This window comes from Rhizopus delemar, genomic scaffold (genome assembly GCF_000149305.1).
Source record: "Rhizopus delemar RA 99-880 supercont3.2 genomic scaffold, whole genome shotgun sequence".
Classification (NCBI taxonomy): Eukaryota; Fungi; Mucoromycota; class Mucoromycetes; order Mucorales; family Rhizopodaceae; genus Rhizopus; species Rhizopus delemar.
In genome coordinates, this window is record NW_027137828.1 from 4828631 (window position 1) to 4842468 (window position 13838).

A 13838-nucleotide genomic window follows, 5' to 3' on the forward strand; every position below is an offset into this window, starting at 1 on the left:
TGTCCTTAAAGAATTGAAACTCTGTTTTCTCTGGTAATGGAATTTTTGCGTTCAGGTTAAGCATTTTGTTTAGGACAACAAAAAGAAGTAATGTGTTTTGTTTACAAAAAAAATGGATACAGTCAAACCTGTGGAATTTGGCGTTTAAAAATAAATGCCGGAACCTCAAAAACGGTTGGCGGCTGCTTTCTTTCTGCTAATTTATAAAACCAATACTCTGATAAAAAATGTCTTTAAGTATGCCACCTGGCTCTATCAACCAAAACAATACACCAAGCATATCAAGCGTCCTTACACAAGAAGAAACTACTTGATGTATCCATTATTCATAACTCGATATGAAGATAGTATGAATAAGCTGCATGCAAAATATATCCAATAGATAGACTACAGGTTAATTCGGATAATCTTCATTAAGGATAAGATGCTGCGTAATTGCACGGTTAAATTACATTAAATCCAGGAACTAAATGTAATGAGTTGTTTTGTCAAGCCAGAGAGGAGAGAGAGAGAAAGAACCGGACAGGAACTAAGAAGCTTGGATGGACAACTAAAAGAGGACAAGAAAGGGTGGCGTTAAGGGCTTGAAGGTGTGAACTGCAAATAGGGCTTACGATAGTTGATAAGTAAGAACGAGACAAAGATAAGTAAAGATAGGGATAGACGGACAGTCTAATAGAGAGAATAATACTTGATAATTGACTAATGTTTATTTAAATAAAAGATTATGGGTATTTATACTATTATGAGGAATGTAATTTAATAAAAAAATCAACTCGACTTATTAAGCTCTCAACTAAAGAATGTTAAGGGATTCTAATATTATGTACTGATCTATAATTAATTCTGACGCTAAATCACAGTCAGCCGCAGTCAATTATATACGAGCATTCGATGACAAATATAACAATAGAAGGACACGTAACCCTTATCTATTTGTCATCAGCTAGACCATACTCATTAATTATTAATCCATGACATGAAATATTATCCGTGTATGAAAAGTATAAATAGAGTACAATTTTCTTATTAAATAAAACAATCTCTTTATCGAGTCTCGTCCTCTCTTGTTCCTTTTATTCTCTTGGATAAATCAGGGTATTTAGACTAGTGTCGTGGCTACTACATACAGTAGGTGAAAAAATGGTCCGGATGTTTTTATAATATTCACAAATATTACTGTATCTTTACCAAATCTCAATCAAATTAAACGAAACAAACATTATTTTGAAGAGAAAACATGACTTTATTTATAGTAAAAATTTGATACGTCACACAGAATTTCAAAGAGAGCCACAAGAGATCAAACATTTGAGCAACATCCGGACCATTTTTCAGGGTGCCTCATAATATCTGTTAATAGTCCGTATATCCCCCTTTTGCTTGAATCACAGCTCTGATTCTAGCTGGCATACTATCTATATACTTTCTATAATCATCTTTTGTAAAGGTCGCCCATTGTTCTTCAATTCGATCCCATAGTTCATGAACGCCTTTAGCTTTGGTTTCATACGTACTTAATTTTAGCTTCAGGTGATGCCAAATGTGTTCAATCGGGTTTATATCTGGGCTCTGAACAGGCCAACTGTAAATAGACTTGCTGTCGAAGTTGTTTTCTTCAAACCAAGCTTTTGCAACCTTTGACGTATGTTTCGGATCATTATCCTGCTGGAAGTAAATGCTTTTAGGATCATAATTGTAGTAATTTAGGGTGTCCATTAGCGTTGTATCCAATATATGTACATAATCCTCTTTCTTCATTGTTCCATCATAAATACGACAAACATACCCAGGACCATCGTATGTAATACATCCCCACATCATAATGTTGCCTCCACCTCCTTTTACTGTCAAGTCAAGATGGTGGAATCGAAGCTTGTCATCTGGTCTCTTCCAGTAGTACTTCACACCGTCTGATCCCCAAACGTTTACCTTAGTCTCGTCTGAGAATATCATACGACGCCAATCATCTTTTTTCCAATCCTTGTGGGCGTTGGCCCATGCAAGTCGCTTTTTCATATGAATAGCCTTTAAAAACGGCTTGTGCTTCTTGATACGGGCCTGGAATCCCATCGATTTTAAAAGTTTTAAGCAAGCAGAGCAGCCAATTACGCATCCAATATCACATAAATATCGTTGTACATCCTTCCCGGTCTTTAATTTACCTGTTATGACTGACCGTCTGATGTAGGACTTGGTAGTAGCTGTAATTTCGGACTTACGGCCTGAGTTAAGGGTCCTCATGTTTGGAAACCATCTTCGCTTATAGTCACTTATGGTGCTTTTCTTGACTCCAGGCACTCGTTCTATGATTGATGGGTAAGGATGACCAGATTTGAGTAAGGACTTGATGTTATTTTGTACATCCAAAGGCAAAGAGCGAACCATGTTTATATGAAACAGCAATAATAACGAAAGAAGAAGAAAGTATGCTAAATCAGCAAAAAAATGTAGATATTTATAGTTTTTTTTTTTATTATTAATATGAATGTAATGTATTATTAATCATCTAAAGCAAAAGTGACGGCTTCTGAGTCAGCAGCACTGAACAATCTAGGAAATTAAAATTCTATGGGGCACCCTGAAAAATGGTCCGGATGTTGCTCAAATGTTTGATCTCTTGTGGCTCTCTTTGAAATTCTGTGTGACGTATCAAATTTTTACTATAAATAAAGTCATGTTTTCTCTTCAAAATAATGTTTGTTTCGTTTAATTTGATTGAGATTTGGTAAAGATACAGTAATATTTGTGAATATTATAAAAACATCCGGACCATTTTTTCACCTACTGTACTTCGATTTCGTTCTCGAGCTTAAAGCATAGCTGGAAAAACTTGATTGGTTATGTTGCGGGTTCACGATTTTCTATATTCAAAAAACGACCACTAAACATTCTGTTTAAAAACCAACCAACTTCTATAAGGAAGCCAGTGCTATATCATTCTCAGCTAGAAACGTATTACCCTTTATATTGTTCTGGTATAAGTAGATTGGTTGTTTTCATTGGTTTTTCCGTAGTTATTCTCAATTTATTTTTTCATACTTTTTTACGCGAAATGCCATCTGCTTTACTATCTCGTAACTAAGATGATATCAAGTCTGCGTTGCATAATAGCAGGACAGTTGCTGATATCTCCGCCGAGCTTCATATTTACCCATCACCTGTTTATTGATATGCAAAGAAGCTAAAGGTCAATATCTTAAGTAGTCAGCTGGATAGACCACCGATTGTGCCTGATGTTACCAAGAATTACATCAAAACCCAAACCATTAAAGGACAGCTACAGATAGCCAAAGGTATGTATCGTCCGCTATTGAAACCTGGGCTCTCTATATTGCATAGTTCGACAGTTAACGTGCTAAAATCAATGAATTTCCATGCAAAGCTGAAAAAAAAGAAGCCATTTTTGACAAAAGAGCATATGAAGCGAAAGTTAGCTTGGGCCAGAAAGTACCGCAGCTAGTATATTGATTCATGGCGACAAGTAGTCTTTTCAGATGAAGTGAAAATTAGTATATGGACATCTGATGGTGTCAAGTACTACTGGGTAAGACCAGGCGATGCTTTACGCCCATGTCGTGTTTGGTCATTAATGATATCTTTATTTATTATTTTATCATTGATCTCAGTCCAGCCTACGTCAGACTATACAATTAATAGTCAGACGATATAATCCAGGGTTCATTCTAAATTATTAGTTCCTCTCCTTTTTTCTTACTTAATAAATAGTAGTTGTTAGCTATTGACTTCCTACTGTTTTCATATTATAAGTACCAAATATCTCATTTTTTTCAATAAGCCACTCCAGCTACTACTACCACTACAACATGGCCGTCATCACCCGCAACAACCGCCCCACTCGCACATCTCGTGCTTCCATCTCTTCTGTCTCTTCTTTGTCCTCTGTTGTTTCTGAGGTTGCCTCCTCTTGTCCTGCTTCTCCTGTGGCCCCTGGCCTGGACAACTTTTCTGACCGTCCCGGGTCACCTTCCTACGTGGAAATGGTCACTGGTTCCCGTTCTCGTTCGCCTTCGCCTGCTGACTCAGTCAGTGGTGCGATAGGAGAGAGACTTAACTCTCTTTCCATAAAGAAGGACGAATCGTCCTCAGTACGTGGTGACGCCATTAGTCTGTCCACTGCTGAAGATGACGTTGTCATGAAGGATGCACCTCTGAACAACGCTCGCTGCGCCATTAGCGGTGAGAAAAAGAACGCCTCGCGTTCTTCTAAGTCTGTTTCGAAAAGTAAGAGCAGCATCCCTGAGAAGTTGAAACGCTTTAATCGTAAGTACGATGAGACAGCTGACTTGCTCGACAAGTTAGTTGAGAAGCGTGATCTTGAAGAAGATGAGTCGAAAAGAAAGACTCTTAAGATCCAAATACGCGAGTACAGGGAAGATTTGGACTACTACGAGGAACGTATTACCAAGCTTGAGGTTAGCGCTAATGAAATTAGCCAAAAGATAAATGAGGTTGGGAACAATGCCAACAATACTCGTGAGTCTGAGCCTACTGTCCCCATCAAGGTCATACCTCCCTTTCGCCTGTTGGTCAGTGCTGCTTACAATCCTAAGTATTACTCTTCCAGCAAGGTCAGTCCTGATGATGTGAAGAATGACAATGCCTTTAAGACAGTAAAGGACTTCATCAGGAAGTTTGAGGCCATCGTGAAACATTATGGTGTCAACATTGACAAGAACTGGCTAGGATATCTCCAGTTGTCCATTGAAAATGGCCAGGATGATAGGAGCATCAATTGGTTCCAACATAAGCTGACTGTCGCTGATTTCAAAAACAGCAATTGGGAAGGTGCCAAGACCGCTCTCATAGGCAAGTTTGGTGAATCCTTCACCTGCTTGCAGTATCGTCAAAAGCTGATGAGAATCAAGCAGCCCAACGGCGAGTACTTGAACATGTATGTGGACAGATACATAGATCTTTTGACCAAAGCCAAGTTTGCGGACAGTCCGCTGGCAGTGATGCATTTCCTGGGCACATTGCTTCCACCTGTCAAGGACTGTTTGGAAAGAAGACTGGCTGAAATACGTGCCAAGAAGAATGCTGATTTCATCTTGGAAGATGATACGTTGTCGAAAATCCAGACAATCATAGAAAACAACAAGATGCATTTCATAGAAGAATGCAAGAAGATCTTCCCTGGTTTGAAAAATCAGGAACGATCTCAGTTCAAGCCTGCCGACAAGAAGGCACCAAGGCAAATAGAAACGAAAAGAAAGTTTCATGGCGACGAGCAGAGGTACTTTCCCGAAAACAAGAATAGGGAAAGAAATTTCCATAAAAGGCCGGCACACAGCGCGCCTAAATGTCGCTATTGTGGGGAGAAATATACCCCAGGTCACCTTGACAAATGTCGAGAAATGGAAAAACGTCGTGACCATTACTTAAATAAAGATACGGGTTTTAGAGCACGCAAAGATGCACCCAAAAACTACACTGGTAATTTTTCCCAAAGGCGTAGATCATTTGAAGAGAAAATTCATAATGCAAATGATTCACGTATAACGGTTCATAATATTGAGAAGGTTGAGAAACAGACCACTACTGAACCAGAGATCATGCAAACACATCCTGCGGATGAGGTTATGAATGACCTCTTAAATGATGATGAAATCATCAGTCCGTTTCAAAAAGCGTTGAAACAAATTCGGGAGAAAAAGAAGCACAAGCAAGGTAATGTTCGTTGCTATAGTTTAAAAACAAAAGAGGAGACACATCCTACTATGCTTCAAAGCCCTTACTCATTACACACTCCTTTCTTATTGAACGATCATAGATTAATAGCTCTCGTCGACACAGGCGCAGATGTTTCTTTCATAAGTAAAAATGCTGTTAATAAATTGAAACTGCGTATTATCCCAGTTCATGGTTCATTACTCTTAGCAGATAAAGAAAAAACTGTTAAACGATTGGGTGTGACCGATAAATTAAATGTCGGATACAAAGGGCAAACTGTAGCTCATGAATTTGAGGTGTTAAATATGCATGATAAAGTAGACGCTATTTTCGGGAGGGATATTTTACCAAGGTTAGGAATTCACCTTGTTGGTGTTGCCACCAATTGGGATGATAACAAAGTCAAATTCGATGATTCTATTGAAGACTCAGAATACATTCCAAATGTTTCCAATGCTGGCACACCAGAAGAGCATGAAGCTTTACTACAAGCACTGCAATCTCACATTAATAAAAATCAACAGATTGATGTTCATTCCTTATGTAATCTACCAGAAGCGGTGGTAAAGTTAGACACTCCTCATGGAAAACATGCACATGTCCGGCAGTATCCTATTTCAAATAAGATGATGCCAATCTTTGATGAGGCTGTAAAAACATGGCTCGAGAACGGTGTCATTGTACGTGCACCACCCTCACCATGGAACAGTCCAATCACATTTGCTCCAAAAAAGGATGCGAATGGTAATCCCATTGATTACAGACCATGTATTGATCCTCGTAAAATCAATGCCCTACTGGAGTCTGATAACTATCCATTGCCATTGATCGACGATATTTTTCATGATCTTGCGGGTTCTACAATTTTCACCTCACTCGATCTCAAAAGTGCATTCCATCGATTACCCATTCGTAAATCAGATCAGGTCAAAACCACTTTTACTCACAGAAACAAACAATACATGTTTCGTTCAGCACCGTTTGGATTGAAACATGTCTCCAGTCATTTCATGCGCATCATGAACCTCATCCTCAGTGATCTATCCAATGTTCATGTATACGTGGATGATATTGTGATTGGCACTCCAGGTGATTCCATGGAAAAGCATTACCAAGCTGTCAGTGCAGTCATTGATAGACTCACTCAACATAACATGATCCTCAATCCTCAAAAATGTCACTTTGGCAAAAGAAGTGTTCATCTGTTGGGTTTCTGCATTTCTGAAAAAGGGAAAAGCTTGGCTCCACGTAAATTGACAAATATTGCTGACTGGCCCCTGTTATGTTCTGGCAAGGTAATTATCAAAATAACAAAGATAAACCAAAAGAATACTTTTTGAGACTGAACTTTATTTAACACAATCTTAATTGTTAAAAAGAAATCATTACAAAGTCTACTATTTATATTCTTCTATCAGTTGGCGGGTAAATGAGTAGTTATGAGCGTAGATCCAATCATTGACACGTTTGATTGAAGAATGATCACTGAATCGATTATGAAAATTTTTAATTCGTTGTTTTTATAGATCTTATTGTTCTTTAACTGATCTGGGAGTATTGTCCCGTCTTCATTGAGAGGAAAGATATATTTATATGAAATGCCTCCAGTCAGATCAAAGTTGACTAGGTACCTGATCCATTATTATTCATTTACAGATATGATGAATAGTAAAGATCATGACTTATTTAGTGTTCATCATTTACTTTATGGAATGAATCTAATAGTGATAGTTTTATATAAAAAGAAGAAGAATATATTTTATTTAATAAAGATTTAAATTATTATCTTTTATCAATTTTAAGATACTTCTTTTAGTTGTGATTATTCAATGTCCGTTATGATCAGACTCTGTTCTACAACAGCCCCGTCCCAAAACCGGCAGAGAAATAATGCAATGGCTAGGCACTGTTAATTACTTTCGTGCACACATCCCTTGTGCTGCCACACTCACTGCTCCTCTAGATGCGTTACGAAATGTTGCATTCATAGATGATATTGATTGGACTCCTGAACTGCAAGTTCACTTTCAAAGCATCAAAGACATATTATGTTCCAACGTTGTTTTGAGTCCATATGATCCTACCAAATCCCTTTATGTTGCCACTGACGCATCTAACACTGGAGTTGGTGCAGTTCTGTTCCAAAAATTTGACGAAAAACAGTCGGATAGACTCACTGTCACCACCATCAAATACCTCGGCTTCATGGCACGTTCTTTATCCCAATCTGAACGAAATTATTCTGTCACTCGGCGTGAACTCCTCGCTATTGTGTTTGCTTTGAAAAAGTTTCACAAATTTTTATATGGTCATCACTTTACCTTATATTCTGATCATCGAGCACTCACATACTTGTTCACGTCAGATGAACTCAACCCCATGATGGTGGGTTGGATGGACACATTATTGTCCTATGATTTTGACATCGTCCATATACCCGGTGTACAAAATGTTTTACCTGATGCTCTTTCACGTCTTTTTCCACCTGAAAAAAAACTGGCAGGGAGTGATTCTAATAACAGCACAGTAAAACACCAAAATCTTGCTTACAAACCAAATCTAAAAAAGGAACATGAATTAAAAATGAAAAAAGAGAACCGAAAAGTGTTCTATGTCCAAAGTCCTACCAAATTCAGGGACAAGGACTATATCACTCCACCATATGAGGATCGACAAGAGATTCTTGATGGAGTCCATAAATTCGGACACTTTGGAGCTGATCATATTGTAAAATCAATCCACAACCAAAACCTACATTGGCCAAATTTATTAGCTAATGCAGTAAACTATGTAAGCAAGTGCAATACCTGTCAGAAGTACAATATTGCCAAAAAGGGTTATAATCCTCATCGACCTGTCTACGCTTATGTTCCTGGGGATGCCTATGCCTTTGATTTAATTGGGCCTTTTCAATCCAGTAGCAACATGTATACATACGTGTTGATTCTAGTCGACATTTGCACCAGATTCTGCGTGTTGAAACCCCTAGTAGACAAAAAGGCAAAAACCGTTGCAGATGCCATGGTTGATACATTTTCCTTACTCGGCTATCCCAGACACTTTGTATGTAGCGATAACGGCTCTGAATTCAAAAATGAAATTTTAGAGAATCTGTTCAATGCAATGGGTATCGACAAAAGATACACCACTCCTTACCATCCCTCAGCAAATGGAGCTGCTGAACGTTACGTTCAATCTGCTAAAAAGATATTAGCAAAGTTCCTTGAAGGTGCCACCGAAGATTGGCATCATTACATTCCATCTGTACAGCTCATGATCAACAATAAGATCTCCACACGCTTGCAGACTACACCTTTTTCATTGATGTTTGCTCGCAACATAAATGACTTCATTGAATACAGGGATGATGCTGGTGAATTAAAAAAGAAGGAGTACATGCCGCACGATGAGTTGCTGAAAAGAATCGACTACATGTCGCAAGTTGTCTTCCCTGCTATACAGGATAGGACCGACCTTTACACCAAAAGGCAAAAGGAAAAAACTGACAGCAAAAATCGTCAGTCCACATTCCCGGAAGGAAGTTACGTAATGGTGCGTGACAGAGAGCAGTACAATAGCCTCTCACCGGTCTACAAAGGCCCATATCGTGTTGTACGTCAAGTACAAGGTGGTGCTTATATACTTCGTGATGTTGACGAAACGCTCATGTCTCGAAATTATTCTCCAGAAGAATTAAAGCTCATTTCACAGGATGAAATCATTCCAAAAGATGAATTGTACGAAATTGAGGCAATCATCAATCATAGAGGCGAACCTGAAAATAGAGAATATCTCGTACGCTGGAAAAACTACAGCAAAGACGATGACAGCTGGTTAACTGCTGAGGCATTTACTGATCCCGAGTCAATTAACATTTATTGGCGCAAACTGGGTAAATCCATAAATCAAAATGGTGAAATAGTAAAAAAGAAAAATAATGAGGCTGAAAAGAATAAAAAGCAAAAATTACCCTCAGACTACGCCCCTAGCAAATTACTGACTACGACAATTATGAATGAACAGTCAAAGTCTGGAACTATGTCGCGCAATAGACAATCTCATAATATAAAAGAAAAAAAGAAAGCTCAATCCAAACATAATGGTAATGCTTTATCCAGATATCCCAAACGAAGACTACAACAAAGTCAAGAAGGCTTTGATCGAAAAACAGATCATCATGAAAGCTCCGTAAAAAATGCCGTGACTGCAAATAGTAATCTTAGGCACAGCAAGCGCATAAAGAGAAATTAGGTCACACAAAAATTTATAACTGTTCAAACACTTCCTATTCAACTTCCAAACGTTGATACCAACTGGTAGGGGGTGATGTCGTGTTTGGTCATTAATGATATCTTTATTTATTATTTTATCATTGATCTCAGTCCAGCCTACGTCAGACTATACAATTAATGGCTAAATGAAAGATTTACCGTCCATCTTTTTGGAAGCCTGTAGCGGAGCTAAAATTAAGCGTACAGACGTATTCTATACATCATTCGAAAGCCTTGGCTGTCTATTTTTAGATACTGTAACATTCGTATTTAAAAAAGGCAATGTGCTGAAAATAATGAGGAAAGAAAATAGGCGCTATAGGCCGTCCATTGGTATCTTTATGGTTACAATGAAAGGTTTATTTTTTTATTTTAAGTAGTTCGGGGTTTCTTCACTGCTGTACTAGGAGCAGAGGTATGATTTTTGTCAGATTCGATATTGGAATCTTCTTCTGAGATAAAAATAAAGGGTTCCTCATCGCCCTGATCACCAGTAGCATCTCTAAGACGGTTGTCAACAAAGATACCAATGGACGGCCTATAGCGCCTATTTTCTTTCCTCATTATTTTCAGCACATTGCCTTTTTTAAATACGAATGTTACAGTATCTAAAAATAGACAGCCAAGGCTTTCGAATGATGTATAGAATACGTCTGTACGCTTAATTTTAGCTCCGCTACAGGCTTCCAAAAAGATGGACGGTAAATCTTTCATTTAGCCATAGTAGTTGTTAGCTATTGACTTCCTACTATTTTCATATTATAAGTACCAAATATCTCAACTGCCCTGAACAGCCAAGTTTCACTTTCATCTCAACAGTTGATTATTTACATCAGTTTATAAAATTTTTCTTATACATGTCAAATCATATCGGTCGTAACTATCTCTTGTCATTTAATCTCAGGTCTTGCTCAACTAATATAAATAGCCTTGAAATCTTTCTTTAATAAAAGTATTCGACTTTAGAACTATTGTTCGGTCTCGTTAATTGTTCTTTTTCATATTTTTATACTTAAAAACACTTCACAGGGTCTCTATTTTCGTCACATTGTAATTTTTATTGCTTTATTGGCTTGAGATTTGAATAGGCTTTTAGATTGATAATAGAGTTGATAAGAAGATTTGATAAGAGTTTTTAAAGGTGGATTCGTTGCTAATAGTGACCACCAGATCTTGTTGAGTTGATCAGACTTGTTTGTAGTATGTCGTATTTACCCCATTAAATACTTATTATTCGTATGAGATTACTCAAATCTTATATAAGAAATAACAAGTACTGAATACATAATATTAACCATATACAATATTTATATTATTCAAGTTCAATACTAAAATTGACCTTGAACTCACTTCGGTCCCTGAATAATTTTATTTCCTATATAAAGGCGTAGTTTGATTAAATGGGTTCTCTCTCTCGTCTTGAAATCTAATAAAGAGGTTACATAGAGACTCATTCACTAGTTTTCAAGTACTATCTCCTTTTAATTCTCAAATTTTTATCTGCAAATATCTCATAGTAACTTAATAAGAGATTTGAAAGTGTTTACAATGAAGATAATTTGCTTCAAGGGACTTGCCTTGCTTGTGTTTTAAGAGTGTTATACCAAAAGATTCAGGGATAAAGATACTTGATTTATTGGTTATTTATATAAATAAGAATATAAGATAACTGAAGTTAAGATAAGTGAAGTTTTTCAAAAAGAGAATAAAAAGCTAGGCTTTTTATAAGCAAAAAATATAAAGTTCAATTTTTACAAAAGTAAAAATATTGACGAAGGTTAAAAAATCTTGAAGTGGTTAAAAATATTTCAAAAGGTTAAAAAAATATCAAAAAGTAAAAAATATATCAAATGGTTAAAAATTTGTCAAATAGATAAAATAATGACAATTTGTAAAGTGATTTACAAAACGTCAAAAATTAAAACTTGAAGGTTTCGGCGTTCACATCTTCATAATCATAGCTACTGTAATAATTTTCTTTCATAGTAGTTTCTCTGTTGGGGAGTATTGAGTTAAGGTTTAAATAAACAGATTTGGGTGTAATTGATATAAGAGTTGCTTTTATATGAGTCAGATTTGGCTTGATTCGCTTGTTACAGTGACCACCAGATCTTATAAAGTAGATCAGACTGTTTTGATAAAGGTAGAATAAAAAAAGGTAAAAAGATAAAATAAAAAAGGGGGGTTTTACAATGAAGTATAATAGCTTCAAGGGACTTCTTGTTCTTGATGTTAAATAAAATAAGAGATAGTTTACCTCTTTAAAAGAATATTGATTTGATAAAAAAAGAAGTAAAATAAGAAGTTAAGAAGTGAGTATTTTTGTGATTATTATTTGGGGTTATTTACAGTGGGTCAAAAAACTGCACCAACGCAACTCAGTTTTTCGGAAATACCAGTATAGCTCTATCAGTTTAAAAGTAAACATTACGAAACTTGGAACAAAAAGAGTTACTACTGTTACTATTTATTGACAAAAGTTTCAAAGTCAGATGTGGAGAATTGATCTAAGGAGCACTCAGCAAAAAGAGGAGGTCGGTTGGTGCATGAAGTGTTTTTAAGTATTTAAAATATGAAAAAGAAGAATTAACGAGACCGAACAATAGTTCTAAAGTCGAATACTTTTATTAAAGAAAGATTTCAAGGCTATTTATATTAGTTGAGCAAGACCTGAGATTAAATGACAAGAGATAGTTACGACCGATATGATTTGACATGTATAAGAAAAATTTTATAAACTGATGTAAATAATCAACTGTTGAGATGAAAGTGAAACTTGGCTGTTCAGGGCAGTTGGTAATTATCAGGATCTATTCTTATTCAAACTCATTTGTAAAGATTTAGCTTAGAATGATAAGACTGTTATCTTATTGACATGTCAAAACATGACAGTGCAGTTTTTTGACTTTTAAAATGAAAAGGTATTTGATATCATATGTCCGGACTGAGACTATTCCGGCAGATTTAATCTAATCTTTCCTATATTTAGTCAAACTGGGGACCTTAAAATAATGATTTTTGCAATTGTTTTCTGTTTTTTTTCTTTCCTACTTTACCCAAACCCATTGTACATCGTCAGTATCCATCCATCATTAGAAATGCCCAAAAAGCTTCCATCCGATATTCAAAACAGTATCAAAGCATTATTAGAGAATAGTGTTGATCCTGCAGTCATTGGGAAATGGGTTGAAGTGCATAGAAATACCGTCAATAGGTATGCAAATAAGTGGATACACGATAAAATACGTAAAAGAGGAGGCATACCGAGCATTGTGACAGAGTCAACACGTCGATACATCAAGAGACAAGTGATCACAGGTTGTTTGAAGACTGCCAAGGATGTGCAAATGAAGTTGGAGGAGCTTGGACACCCTATGTCGTATCAATCGGCAATTAATACCTTACATTCAGTTGAAATTTATGCTGAGATCAAAAAGAAGAAGCCATTATTGACTGAAAAGCACAAAAAGGCTCGATCAGCATGGGCAAAAAAGCATCAATATTGGACAGTACATGATTAACGACGTGTCATCTTTTCTGATGAGACGAAAATCAACATTTGGGGCTCTGATGGCTGCAAGTATTATTGGAAAAGAAAATGTGATCGTTTACAGCCTCACCATATCGACGTTACTGTGAAGCATGGATGCGGTGGTCTCACGTTATGGGCTTGTATAACCAGCGAAGGACCTGGATACGCATGTCAGACCTATGATGGTACCATGAATTCAGAGGTATACCAAGAAATCCTTGGTACAAGTCTAAAAGACACTATGGAGTACTATGGTCTTAACTGGGAAACGTCGGTATTTTAGCATGACAATGATCCTAAACATCGATAAAAGTCTACGACACAATTGATGAAGGATAGTG

At 36.7% G+C, this 13838-nt stretch overlaps 5 protein-coding genes across 5 annotated transcripts; 3 read left to right on the top strand and 2 right to left on the bottom strand.

The window, feature by feature from the left end:
• Nucleotides 1–1334: 1334 nt before the first annotated feature.
• RO3G_04113 (uncharacterized protein) lies at nt 1335–2388 on the bottom strand (the record flags this gene model as incomplete). The annotated part of the gene is made up of 3 exons (XM_067658703.1): nt 1335–1353; nt 1427–1681; nt 1790–2388. 3 exons carry the CDS (start codon nt 2386–2388, stop codon nt 1335–1337), a joined length of 873 nt encoding a protein of 290 aa, XP_067514804.1.
• A 1439-nt stretch (nt 2389–3827) lies between these two features.
• RO3G_04114 (uncharacterized protein) lies at nt 3828–7127 on the top strand (the record flags this gene model as incomplete). The annotated part of the gene is made up of 3 exons (XM_067658704.1): nt 3828–5691; nt 5803–6989; nt 7113–7127. The coding sequence occupies 3 exons, from the start codon at nt 3828–3830 to the stop codon at nt 7125–7127; spliced, it is 3066 nt and encodes a 1021-aa protein (XP_067514805.1).
• A 457-nt stretch (nt 7128–7584) lies between these two features.
• Nucleotides 7585–9886, top strand: RO3G_04115 (uncharacterized protein; the record flags this gene model as incomplete). Its single annotated transcript, XM_067658705.1, has 2 exons — nt 7585–9615; nt 9767–9886. 2 exons carry the CDS (start codon nt 7585–7587, stop codon nt 9884–9886), a joined length of 2151 nt encoding a protein of 716 aa, XP_067514806.1.
• A 451-nt stretch (nt 9887–10337) lies between these two features.
• Nucleotides 10338–10679, bottom strand: RO3G_04116 (uncharacterized protein; the record flags this gene model as incomplete). Its single annotated transcript, XM_067658706.1, has 1 exon — nt 10338–10679. The coding sequence occupies one exon, from the start codon at nt 10677–10679 to the stop codon at nt 10338–10340; it is 342 nt and encodes a 113-aa protein (XP_067514807.1).
• Nucleotides 10680–13063: 2384 nt separating this feature from the next.
• Nucleotides 13064–13780, top strand: RO3G_04117 (uncharacterized protein; the record flags this gene model as incomplete). The annotated part of the gene is made up of 2 exons (XM_067658707.1): nt 13064–13474; nt 13580–13780. 2 exons carry the CDS (start codon nt 13064–13066, stop codon nt 13778–13780), a joined length of 612 nt encoding a protein of 203 aa, XP_067514808.1.
• Nucleotides 13781–13838: the final 58 nt, after the last annotated feature.